Genomic DNA, 12,987 nt, shown 5'->3' on the forward strand with positions numbered 1-12,987 from the left:
CAAATTTAAATAAAATTTACGATCATTTTGTGTTTTATTGTTATGTTCTGAAATAGGCACTGGGTTATTCAGTTATAATTCAATGTTAGCCAATAATTTTGTGTTCAAAATATCTGAGCTAAATGGTGGCAAGATCTTTATTACATTTCATTTTATGGGCAGCATTTTCTTTTCCTCAGCTCGCACCTCAATATAACAAATAATAACCACTAAAATGACTAAAGAAAGAGGAGCAATGTAATGTAGCAAACTCTTCTCAATTATCCAATACAATTTTTCAACTTTGCTCATTCAATTTTTATACATCTATGTGCAATATATTCCAATGGAGATGCCAACAAATGGAAATAAAATAATTTGTATTATTTATAGTTTATAGAGATGTGAATTGGTGTATACAGTAAAAATCCTGTTTGAAAATCAACATCTATGGTATGTGTATTGCTCATTTAACTCCACACCAAAATATAATGTCATCCGCTTTATCCAGTTTACCTTTGTTAAACATAGAACACAAAGCATAGTACAGGACAGGAACAAGTCCTTCAGCCTACAATGTCTAGTCCCTGCTGACAGCACTTCTTCTTCTTGCGTATGGCGTGCACAGCAAGTTGGACAACTTGTTCTATTTGATTGTGCACGCCGGGTTGATTGCATTCGTCGAAATAGGGCGGACCACGTGAAGGTTGCAATCTCCCACCCCTAACAGCACTTGATCCATTTTCATCATATCCATATCCCTCTCTAAATAGCCCCTATTGTTTCTGCTTCCACCACCACCCCTGGCAGCATATCCCAGGCACTCGCAACTCTCTGTGTAAATAAACTTGCTCCACATCAATCTTTTCCCCATCACCTTAAAGCTATGCCCTCTAATATTTCAATCCTGGTAGAAAAGATTCCGAAACCCTTCTGATAATTTATAAACTTCCTCAGTCTCCAAAGCTCCAGAGAAAATATCTTCAATATGTCCAACCTCTCTTTATAGCTAATACCCTCCAAGGTTGTAGGTTAATTGGCTTCAGTAAGAATTGTAAATTGTCCCTCAGTGAGCTGAAGGGCCTGTTTCCACGCTGCATCTCTAAGCTAAACTATCCAACTTTTTAGCATGGTTCTATTAAAGAACAATCTTACACATTGTAGCACAATCTTACACGCCCTCAATGCTAGTTAGTGTTAAATATCCTACAGAGTGACCAGGACAGGTTACAGACCATTGGCAACCTCAAGAAACTTTGGAATCGTATTAGTCAATGTCATTCTCTATATAATTGCAAGATTAGTATAAATCATTATTGAAGTCATACACTGAACAGGATAGTTTTCCACGCAAATAAATGTGGAAAGCTGTTTTTGTATGGATTTTGGAAAACACTACACATGTGTAAAACTGTAATGATTAAAATGCAATGAATACATTTGATAGTATGACACATTACAAATTTATCACCAGCAATATCCACAAACAAAATAATTCATAAATTATTGTTAGGTATTGTTATTTCATTTTTGGGTTTAATCTTTGGTACAAAAGTCTGAACTGTACTTCACCACAGTATTTGCCATTCTGATGTAGGAGCATTTTAAAAATCGTATGGACAAAATGTCAAGTGTGACATGGAGCAGGCATGCTCTCCGCTCTTCAAGGAGCATGAAATTTAACAAGATAAATATGAAAAATAGAAATAATTTAATGATAATGCCACAGGCACCAGCAGGACCATAAGGGATGTTAAAGGAAAGTGGATGCTTAAATGATCATTTAGTTATTAATCTATATGAATTTAGTTTAACACTAGTAAACTATTAATCAAGTTAACAATTATTAAACATAATTACTGTTATCTCATCAAGCATTAGTAACAAGCTGTTAAATTATTTTAAATATTTTATACTGTCATGCTGTCATAATACATTTTGTTGTACAGATCGGAAACATTCTTACATTTATCTTGATTTCCAGTCACCTGTGAACAATAAAAAGTACAAAATAAGTATAAGATGCACTGCATCAATTAGAGTCATTTGTTTTTAAGAGTATTGTTTCGTATAGCTAGTATAATTTATTGGAAATAGTGTGGCAGCAACAGCAATCTTAATCACAATCTTCCAAGATTTCAAATCCCCAACCTCATTACACTACAAATATTGAAAGGAGTTACATTGTGCTTGCGACAGTGTACACTTTGTCCATTGGCCCAAGGCTAATATTATTATTTCAGTCATTTTTTTGGATTTAATGTTTTTGGTTACATATATATATACAGACAAACACACAGGTAAATATATGTATGCACAATGATACTTTTAATACCAGACAATAATAAACCAAACCTGAACACAAATGTTATTTTCAGTACACCTTTTAAATAAATTCCTAGCAATAACAACACATAAAATCATTAAAAAAAATTAAATGCTAATATTAATACAAGGCCAGGAAATATTCCATTTTGTATTGTTCAAAAGAGAATGGCATCGGAAAATGTTTTACTATGTCAAAGGCACTATATAAATGCCAGTGGTACTTATCTGGTATCTCATCAATTTCTTTATTTTATACTTTATTGCACAATAATGTATGCAATAGCATAGGAATGTTTGATCCTGACTACAGGTGCTGTCTGTATGGAGTTTGCTTGTTCCCCCTGTGACCGCGTGGGTTTTCCACATTCCAAAGATGTGCAGGTTTCTGGGTTAATTGGCCTCTGTAAAAATTTCCCCTGGTGTGTAGTGTACGGGTGAAGATGGTCGGTGCAGACTCGGTGGACTGAAAGGCTTGTTTCTATGCCATATCTTTAAACTAAACTAAAACAAAACTTTGTGAATAAAGTATTTTAGGAATAAAGTATTTTAGGTCATGGTGGCACAGCGGTAGAGTTGCTGTCTTACAGCGAATGCAGCGCCGGAGACCCGGGTACGATCCTGACTACGTGGGCTCTCTGTACGGAGTCTGTACGTTCTTCCCGCGATCTGCGATCTCAGAGATCTTCGGTTTCCTCCCACACTCCAAAGAGGCACAGTTTGTAGGTTAATTGGCTTGGTAAATGTAAAAAAAGATGCTAGTGGGTGTAGGATGGTGTTAATGCGCAGGGATCGCTGGTCGGCGCAGACCCGGTGGGCTGAAGGGCCTGTATCGGTGCTGCATCTCTAAACTAAACTAAACGAATACCTTTCCACTGCATACTCTCTACTTTCCAGCCATGAAATGCTTAAGCACTTCATTACAAATTTAGTGTCTTCAATTTTAACAATCATAAAATAATTCAGTATTACAAAACGGAACCAGTCCCCTTGCACACCATATCTATGATGACCATCGTGCCTGTCGATCCTACTAATCCAACTTGCCTGCATTAATTCCATACCTCGCTATCCCTTGGTCATTTAAGATGCCTCTTAAATGTTATTGCTATTTTTGCCTCCGCCACCTCCTCTGGCAGCTCTTACAGATACCAACCACTTGTTGCATGGAAATCCTTCCCCTCAGTTCCCCTTTAAATGGGACTAGTGCAGAAGGGAATAACCAATGATTTGTAAAACTGTTACATGATGTCCCACCACATCAATGTACCCAATGCCTCTGTTGAAGGAGGAATGCATGCCATACCCCTTCTCTATCAGGGATCTATATATACTTCTATTCTTTGGTCTCTCTGTTCAAAAGCACTTCCCAGAACACTGCCTTTCACTGCCTAGGTCCTGCCCGGTTTAATTTCCCAAATGCATAATGTTGCACCTAAAGAGCCAGACAGCTCGAAAACAGGCCCTTTGGTCCAACTCGTCCATGCAGACCAAGATGCTCTATCTAAACCAGGGGATTCTAAACTATGACCTGCGGGCAACATCCGGCCCGCCATGAGATTTTATCCGGCCCGCAGCAAGCTCTTAACACGTTCCTTGCAGTGGGCTATTAAGCGGGTCTGGAGGCGGGCAAGCTTGTGATCCTTGGTAGAGTCCATGAAGGCGAGGAAGCGTTTGTTGAGGGTGTGGATCTGGCTTTGAATGAAGTAGAGTTGTGGTCCATTGCAGGTGTGAATGTGTGAGTGAGTGAATGAGTGAGTGAGTGAATCAGTGAGTGAGTGGGTGTGTGGATGTTTGAGTGTGTGCGAGTGGATGTCAGTGTGTGCGGGTGGGTGAGTGTGTAAGGTGTGCGAGTGTGTGTATGAGTGGGTGGGTGAATGAGTGGGTGGGTGAGTGAGTGAGTGTATGTGTGAGTGGGTATGAGTGTGGGTGGTTGAGTGAGTGAATGTGTGTGAGAGTGAGTGAGTGAGTGTGGGTATGAGTGTGTGCGGGTGGGTGAGTGTGTAAGTTGTGTGTGTGTGTGTGTGTGTGTGTGTGTGCGCAAGTGAGTGGGTGGGTGAATGGGTGAGTGAGCGAGGGAGTGTATGTGTGAGTGGGTGTGTGTGTGGGTGAGCCGGTGAATGGGTGAGTGAGCGAGGGAGTGTATGTGTGAGTGGGTGAATGGGTGAGTGAGTGAGTGAGTGTGTGGTGTATGTGGGTGTGTGAGTGTGTGAATGAATTTTGAAATCAATAAAGCAGTTCCATCCTTCCCAATAATGTGGTTGCATAAAACTTTATGATTTTGTTGGTTAACCTTAATTGATGGCTACAAGTTTTGTTTTGAATTTTTTCCATTTGTTTTAAAGTTCTTTTTTGAGTTCATTAAATTTATAAAACTGGCATTTCTTTATTTTTTCCTACGGCCCGCAAAAATGTGCCAAATATATAATGCTGAAATGTTTGGAGGCCCCTGACTAAAACTAATCCAACTGCCCGCATTTGGCCCATATCCCTCTTAACATTTCCTATCCATGTACCCTGCCTAGTGAAACTTACAAAATTCTTAAGGGGTTGGACAGGCTAGATGCAGGAAGATTGTTCCCGATGTTGGGGAAGTCCAGGACAAGGGGTCACAATTTAAGGATAAGGGGGAAATCTTTGGGACCGAGATGAGAAAAGCATTTTTCACAGAGAGAGTGGTGAATCTCTGGAATTCTCTGCCACAGAAGGTAGTTGAGGCCAGTTCATTGGCTATATTTAAGAGGGAGTTAGATGTGGCCCTTGTGGCTAAAAGGATCAGGGGATATGGAGAGAAGGCAGGTACACGATACTGAGTTGGATGATCAACCAAGATCATATTGAATGGCGGTGCAGGCTCGAAAGGCCGAATGCCTACTCCTGCAGCTATTTTTCTATGTTTCTACCCATCCAAGTGTTGGGATCAGCTATTGGAATTTCCCTGCGAGAATGGGAGCAAGTTAAATAGACAAGTCTCACAGTTGCTGGTCTCAGCTATCAGGATTTCCCCACAAGAATGTGAGCAAGGCAAGGCAAGTCTCACAGCTTGGTCGGCACAGTGGCCCTGAGGCAGAGCAGGGTAGGATGAGGTCAGGCAGAGCGATAGTGATAGGAGACTTGATAATTAGGGGACAGGCAGGAGATTTTGTGGCAGCAAACGGGACTCCAGGATGGCCTGCTGCCTCCCCGGCACCAGGGTCCTGAATGCAAAACATTCTCAAGGGGGAGTAGGAAGTCGTGGTGCACATCAGAACAAATGACATAGCTAGGAAAAAAGATGACGCCCTGCGGAGTGAATATAGGGCAAAATTCTAAAATGCAGGAACTCGAGGGTGGTAATCTCCAGATTCCTACTGGTGCCATGTGCCAGTGAGAGCAGCAATAGGAAGATCGGGCAGATGATTACATGTCTGAGGAGTTGGTGCAGGGGAAATCATATCTGCCTTTACTTCCAATCCTAGCAGCATGTACCAGGCACCCAACACCATCTGTATAAAAAAGACTTGCTCAAAAGAGCTCTCCCTTGATCCTATGTGATTTCTGTAGCTGATCTCCATCCAGCTGTATACTTTTGACAGTCCTCCTCACAGCCCACAACTCCAGCAATCTTGGTATCATCTGCAAACTTACTAACCAACCCATCTACACGTACGTCCAAGGTATTTATTATATATATATAACACAAACAACAGAGGTCCCAGCACAAATTCCTGCGGAACTCCACTGATCATTGATCTTCTGGCTGAAACCTAGGTCTTCGATCAGTAAACCAGTTATAAAACTCATACGATGAAGTCATTATGTATCTCGACAAACTTAATCTTTTCGATCAGTCTACTATGGTTTTCCCCAGGTGCTCGGGTTTCCTCCCACATTCCAAAGACGTACTGATTTGTAGGTTAATTGGCTTCGGTACAAATTGTAAATTGTCCATAGCGTGTAGGGTGCTGTTAGTGTACGGGATCGCTGGTCAGCGTAGACTCGGTGGGCTGAAGGGCCTGTTTCTGTGCTGTGTCCTTAAACAAAACTAAATAAATTGTAGCTATTAAAAAGACCCTTATTTTTAATATAAACATTTTAATAGAAAAGAATAGTTGCGAGTCTGAAATTCTCTAGCCCTTAGCCCCATTTCCACATGGACAAAATTGTTCTTATAACCTGATTATCTATAATGCAATGTTTCTTAGTTGTCTTATAGAATTGTCGTGTTATAGAAGAACTACCTGTACTTCCTCACAACAATGCAGAGGGAAACTATTCATCTCATTAACTGTAGGTCAGCCCCTAGCTGAAAAATCCCATTAACTCCCATTCTTGTTCACTGTACCCCAGCAATCTGCTTTCTTAGACTTGCAAGTCAATTGCTCTTTCGTTGTTTTCTCACTGACTCTATCCTCATGGGCCTGTCCCACTTAGGCGATTTTTCAGGTGACACTGACACACTGACACACAGAGCCACACACACACACAGATATACGCACACACACACACAGACACACACACACACAGACACACACACACAGAGACACACACACACACACACCAAAGGCCAGGGCAAGCGGGGGGAGCGCTGTCTGAAATTCACACGGTGCAAAGCCAAGGTGATACAGACACACACCGCGATGAACAGGAAGATTGGCGCTGTAATTAAGACAGCTAGCACAGTGTACGGTAAGTCCTTTAAAAGGGGGGGGGGGGGTTAGGAAGGGGAGAGAAGGAGGGAGAAGGAGTGGAGACAACAGTTAAGAAGCCTGACAACATTTAAGAAGTCAGAGATACACGGCTGTGAAGTTCGGCGGACATTTAACATTACCGGACGGTTATCCTTGGTTCTGAAAACTACTACTTACGTATTTTTTCCCCAATGAGCCAGAGAAATTCACCAGTCAGCACCGGCTGCAGCCTACGAGAACCTAAGAGAACCCTCGACCTCCCGGTGACCCACCTACTTCTCGAGAATTCTCGCTACTCTCCATGGCGGCTTCATTCCAGTCTCTGCTAATTTTTCAACCTGTTGAAAAATTCTCGGCGACCATAACGAGGCCACGACTAGTTCCCAGAATGTGGGAACTCCTCACGACCACGAAGGCGACTCCCGGCAACCACCCGTGAACATGTGGTGACCATATGGCGACTGCAAAGTCTCCTGCAGTTGCCTAAAAAGTCGCCTAAGTGGGACAGGCTCATAAGAAATGCTGGAGTAACTCAGTGGGTCAGGCAGCATCTCTGGAGAAAATGGATACATGACGTTTTGGGTTGGGACGCTTCTTCAGACTGATTGCGGGTAGGGGCAGAGGATGGGGAAAAAAAGCTGGAAGAAAGGAGAAGCAGGACAAAGTACGGTCAGTAATAGATGAACACAGGCAAGGGTTTATTTAAAGATAAACCCAAAATGCTGGGACAGGCAGCATCTCTGGAGAGAAGGAATGGGTGACGTTTCCGGTCAAGACCCTTCTTCAGACTCATCAAGGGTTTTTTTTGATAGACAGAGGCCACAGGCCAGAGGAGAAAAAAACAGGAGCGACCTGTGAAGGTAAAGAGTTGCGATTGTAAAGCTTGTGGATGGAAGAGTTGCGAATTGTTTAACTGGAGGAAGGAATGTAGGTGGAAGGGGGAGAGGGCCGGGAAGTAATCGGTGCAAGGTCATTCAGGGTAGGGGGAGTGAGGGTGGAGGAGGGGTTGAAAGGAAAGGGGGTGGGGTTGGGGGTGAAAGGGGAGCATCTAGTCGCGGCCTTATTATGGTCGACGCAAACTTTTCAACATGTTGAAAAATTAGCCGCGACCAGAATGAAGCCGCCATGGAGAGTAACGTGAATTCTCGTGCCGTAGGTGGGTCGCCAGGAGGTTGAAGGTTCTCGTAGGTTCTCGTAGGTTGTAGCCGGTGCTGACCGGTGAATTTCATTGGCTCATTGGGAAAAATGAACATAAGCAGTAGTTTTCAGAACCAAGGATAACCGACCGCTAATGTTAATATCTGCCGAGCTTCACAGCCGTGTATCTCTGGCTTCTTAAAAGTTGTCTCCACTCCTTCTCCCCATCTCTTTTAAATGACTTACCGTACACTGTGCTTAGCTGTCTTAATTACAACTACCGTCTTAATAACAGCGCCAACCTTCCTGTTCATTGCGGTGTGTGTCTGTATCACATTGGCTTTGCACCGTGTGAATTTCACTAAGACAGCAATCCCCCCACTTGCCCTGTCCCCCGCCTGCATAACGGGCTGCTGAAGGAAGCGATGTGTGTGTGTGTGTGTGTGCGCGCGTGTGTGCGTGTTCCACTCTGACAGTCGCCATTCCAGTTGCCGGTTTTTCAGGTGACTGCCAGCAACGACAGTCGCCGACAGTCACCTGAAAAATCGTCTAAGTGGGACAGGCCCATTAGGAAGATCATTTGATTAGTTTTCATGTTTGAGCTGATTCAGTTCATTCATTACGGTGGTACAGTTGCTGCCTTACAGAACCAAAGATCCGGGTTAGATTCTGACTACGGGTGTTGCCGGTATGAAGTTTGTATGTTCTCCCTGTGACGATGTGGGTTTTCTCCGGGTGCTCTAGTTTTTTCCCACACTCTAAAGCCGGACAGGTTTGTAGGTTAATATTGGTAAAATTGTAAATTGTCCCTAGTGTGTTGGACAGTGCTGGTGTATGGGAATCGCTGGTCGGCGCAGATTCTGTGGGCCAAAGGACCTGTTTCTCTCTTTAGTTTAAAGACTCGGCCATATCTGTAAGTGACCTCAGGAATCTTAACCTGGGGAGTATAAATTCAGCAAGGATTCAGATTCTGCATGTACGTCTGTGGCCTCTGCTAGAGCATTTGTCAAGGGCAAGATTGTGAAAAGCTTAACAGTCAAATGAAAGTTGGCAAATGAATAATGTCTGCTTGAATAGGAACCTCCAGGTTGTTCAAATTGCATTCCAGTAAGTCTAGGATACAACCAGAAAACAAAGAACATGTTGATGGAATTATGTCGGAATTATCATGGTCTCTGAAGTGATTACTGCTCATTGTGTGCAGTTTGCTGCCAGGAATTGCCCAGAAATCTGCAGGATTCATTTCATTCTAATCGAATTCTAATTCACCTCAACTGAAATGACCCTGGAATTGAGAAACTCAGAGCTCAGTAAAACAATTAGAATTACATTTTGGAATCAATTCCAGGCCTTGTTAGAGTATAAGTTGTTACCTACTAAAGTAAGATTGGAATACTACTTGTTAAAATTACCTCTTCCTCTTGCTCCTGATCTGAATCTGACTCCTTCTCATCCAAAGTTGACAAGAGGCAAAAGAAGAATAGGTAGAGCATGGAATAATCAGACAAGATTGCAGTAGGAATAAAAATAAAAGAGCACAAATGAGGTAAAGCTCATCAGCATGACAAATTATTCCACATGGTCAATATGAAAAACAAAAGCAAGCAGCATCTGTATTAATGACACAAAGAAAGTATAAAAAGATTGAATGCATTCTATACATACAGCGCAAAGTAACGTACAAGATTTTAGTTCTAATGGGGTTATTTAGTAAAAAGCTTGTACGGCTCTGAACAATGAAAGAGCAATGCATAGATCAGGCCCTCATAGAAGGATATAAAATACATTATCAGTAGATAGTAACACTTGTTAATCATTGATTAAGCCTAACTGTTACTTTCTAATTACCACAGATGTTCTTATATTTCAATTACATGTGTGAAGATGGTACCTTTAAATATGTTGCACACGATCAAGATATAGTTGTACTCTCAGGTGAATACTATGAAGTAATGGCAAATATCTGGCAAATGATACTTGAATGTTCACCCACCTAAATTTGCCAAAATTAAAGAGACTATCTTCGGAGATATTTCTAGGAATTAAATATCAGGAGAGATGTTCAGCAAGGCTCTAAACCTCTATATTTCAGTTAAGCATCAAGTTGTAATTTCCTCCTTCACTTAATTTGATAATTAGCGCCTGCAAAAACTTGCAAAATACTATTTTCTGCTTAGATTGAATCAATACCTTTACTTGAAATGAAGGTTTATATTTCAACCGTAAAGAGTCAGGTTAAAAGTCTGCCTTCCCTGCACACATAGTTGGTAACAGAAAAGTCAAACAATTAAGGAAGCCTTGTTGCGAAAAGGGGAATAGAGATCACAGTAGAAAATGTTTACAGTCATGTGGTAAGTGTCAATGTGATGTGTGACCTTTAAATATCAGAGAAACAGAGCTCCACCATCTTCAATAAGCTAAATGTAAAAGTCAACAGGAAATGCAGAGGTGAGACAAGAGGTAGATACATTTTAAGAGATACAGTGCCCACCATAATGTTTTGGACAAAGACCCATCATTTATTTATTTGCCTCTGTACTCCACAATTTGAAATTTGTAATAGAAAACATCACATGTGGTTAAAGTGCACATTGTCAGATTTTTATTAAAAGCCATGTTTATACATTTTGGTTTCACCATGTAGAAATTACAACTGTGTTTATACATAGTCCCCCCCATTTCAGGGCATCATAATGTTTGGGACACATGGCTTCACAGGTGTTTGTAATTGCTCAGGTGTGTTTAATTGCCTCAATGCAGATATAAGAGAGCTCTCAGCACCTAGTCTTTCCATCACCTTTGGAAACTTTTATTGCTGTTATCAACACGAGGACCAAAGTTGTGCCAATGAGAGTCAAAGAAGCCATTATGGGACTGAGAAACAAGAGTAAAACTGTTTGAGACATCAGCCAAACCTTAGGCTTAACAAAATCAACTGTTTGGAACATCATGAAGAAGAAAGAGAGCACTGGTGAGCTCACTAATCGCAAAGGGACTGGCAGTCCAAGGAAGACCTCCACAGCCGATGACAGAAGCACTCTCTATTATAAAGAAAAATACCCATACAACTGTCCGACAGATCAGAAAAACTCTTCAGGAGTCGTGTGGATTTGTCAATGACCACTGTCCACAGAAGACTTCATGAACAGAAATACAGAGATTACACTGCAAGATGCAAACCACTGGTTAGCCGCAAAAATAGGATGGCCGGGTTACAGTTTGCCAAGTACTTAAAAGAGCAACCACAGTTTTGGAAAAAGGTCTTGTGGACAGATGAGACAAAGATTAACATATCAGAATGATGGCAAGAGCAAAGTATGGAGGAGAGAAGGAAATGCCCAAGATCCAAAGCATGCCACTTCATCTGTGAACCGGTGGGGGCTTTATGGCCTGGGCATGTATGGCTGCTGAAGGTACTGGCTCACTTATCTTAACTAATGATACAACTGCTGATGGGAGTAGCATAATGAATTCTGAAGTGTACAGACACATCCTATCTGCTCAAGTTCAAACAAATGCCTCAAAACTCATTGGCCGGCGGTTCATTCTGCAGCAAGACAGTGATCCCAAACATACTGCTAAAGCAACAAAGGAGTTTTTTTAAAGTAAAAAAATGGTAAATTCTTGAGTGGCCAAGTCAATCACCTGATCTGAACCCAATTGAGCAAGCCTTTTATATGCTGAAGAGAAAACCGATGGGAACTAGCCCCCAAAACAAGCATAAGCTAAAGATGGCTACAATACAGGCCAGACAAAGCATCACCAGAGAAGACACCCAGCAACTGGTGATGTCCATGAATTGCAGACTTCAAGCAGTCATTGCATGCAAAGGATATGCAACACAATACTAAACTTGACTACTTTCATTTAAATGACATTGCAGTGTCCCAAACATTATGGGGCCCTGAAATGGGGGAATGTGTATAAACACAGCTGTAATTTCTACATTGAAACCAAAACATATAAAAATGGCTTTTATTAAAATCAGACAATGTACACTTTAACCACATGTGATTTTTTCTATTACAAATCTGAAATTGTGGAGTACAGAAGCAAATAAATAAATTATGGGTCTTTGTCCCAAACATTATGGAGGGCACTGTACAGCAAGAATACAATTGTTAGAAGGAGCATATACAAGAGGTGCCAACACTCATATGAAAGGAAGTAGTTATGTCATCTAGTAGAACCTAAAAAAACCCCGAGGACTCCACTGCCATGTTGAAATAAGTATAATGACCGTATCATGCTAACAAAGATAAAAGAACATTCAAGTGTGGGCAAGTTGGGCCAAGGGCCCGTTTCCACACTGTATCACTCTACGATTTGTCACGTTGGCGCAGCAGTAGATTTGCTGCCGTACAACGCCAGAGACCCGGGTTCAATCCTGACTGTGGGCGCTGTCTGTCCGGAGTATGTACGTTCTCCCCGTGACGTGGGTTTTCTCCGGGATCTCCAGTTTCGGCCCACACTCCAAAGTTGTATAGGTTTGTAGGTTGACAAAAATGCTGGAGAAACTCAGCGGGTGAGGCAGCATCTATGGAGCGAAGGAAATAGGCAACGTTTCGGGTCGAAACCCTTCTTCAGACTGAAGAAGGGTTTCGACCCAAAACGGTGCCTATTTCCTTCGCTCCATAGATGCTGCCTCACCTGCTGTGTTTCTCCAGCATTTTTGTCCACCTTTGATTTTCCAGCATCTGCAGTTCCTTCTTAAACATTAGGTTTGTAGGTTAATTGGCTTGGTAAGATTGTAAATTGTTCATAGTGTGTGTAGGACAGTGTTCGTGTGCGGGGGTTGCTGGTCGGCGCAGACTGGGTGGGTCGACGGACCTGTTTCATTGCTGCATCTCTAAACTCTAAATGTGGTGAACAGGGA

General features: G+C 41.9%; 1 protein-coding gene across 4 annotated transcripts in view; it reads right to left on the minus strand.

Moving 5' to 3' along the window:
• The window catches only part of LOC129700480 (ankyrin-2-like), a 634,003-nt gene that overhangs the window by 61,003 nt on the left and 560,013 nt on the right, over nucleotides 1-12,987 (minus strand). For all 4 annotated transcript variants that reach the window (XM_055641008.1, XM_055640993.1, XM_055641017.1 and 1 more), the window contains 2 exons: nucleotides 9,524-9,556; nucleotides 1,946-1,967 (listed from right to left, as the gene is read on the minus strand). In XM_055641008.1, the coding sequence (XP_055496983.1) occupies nucleotides 1,946-1,967; nucleotides 9,524-9,556 (55 nt within the window). The remainder of the gene's footprint in view (nucleotides 1-1,945; nucleotides 1,968-9,523; nucleotides 9,557-12,987) is intronic.

The sequence above is a fragment of the Leucoraja erinacea genome, chromosome 1 (genome assembly GCF_028641065.1).
Source record: "Leucoraja erinacea ecotype New England chromosome 1, Leri_hhj_1, whole genome shotgun sequence".
Taxonomy (NCBI): Eukaryota; Metazoa; Chordata; class Chondrichthyes; order Rajiformes; family Rajidae; genus Leucoraja; species Leucoraja erinaceus.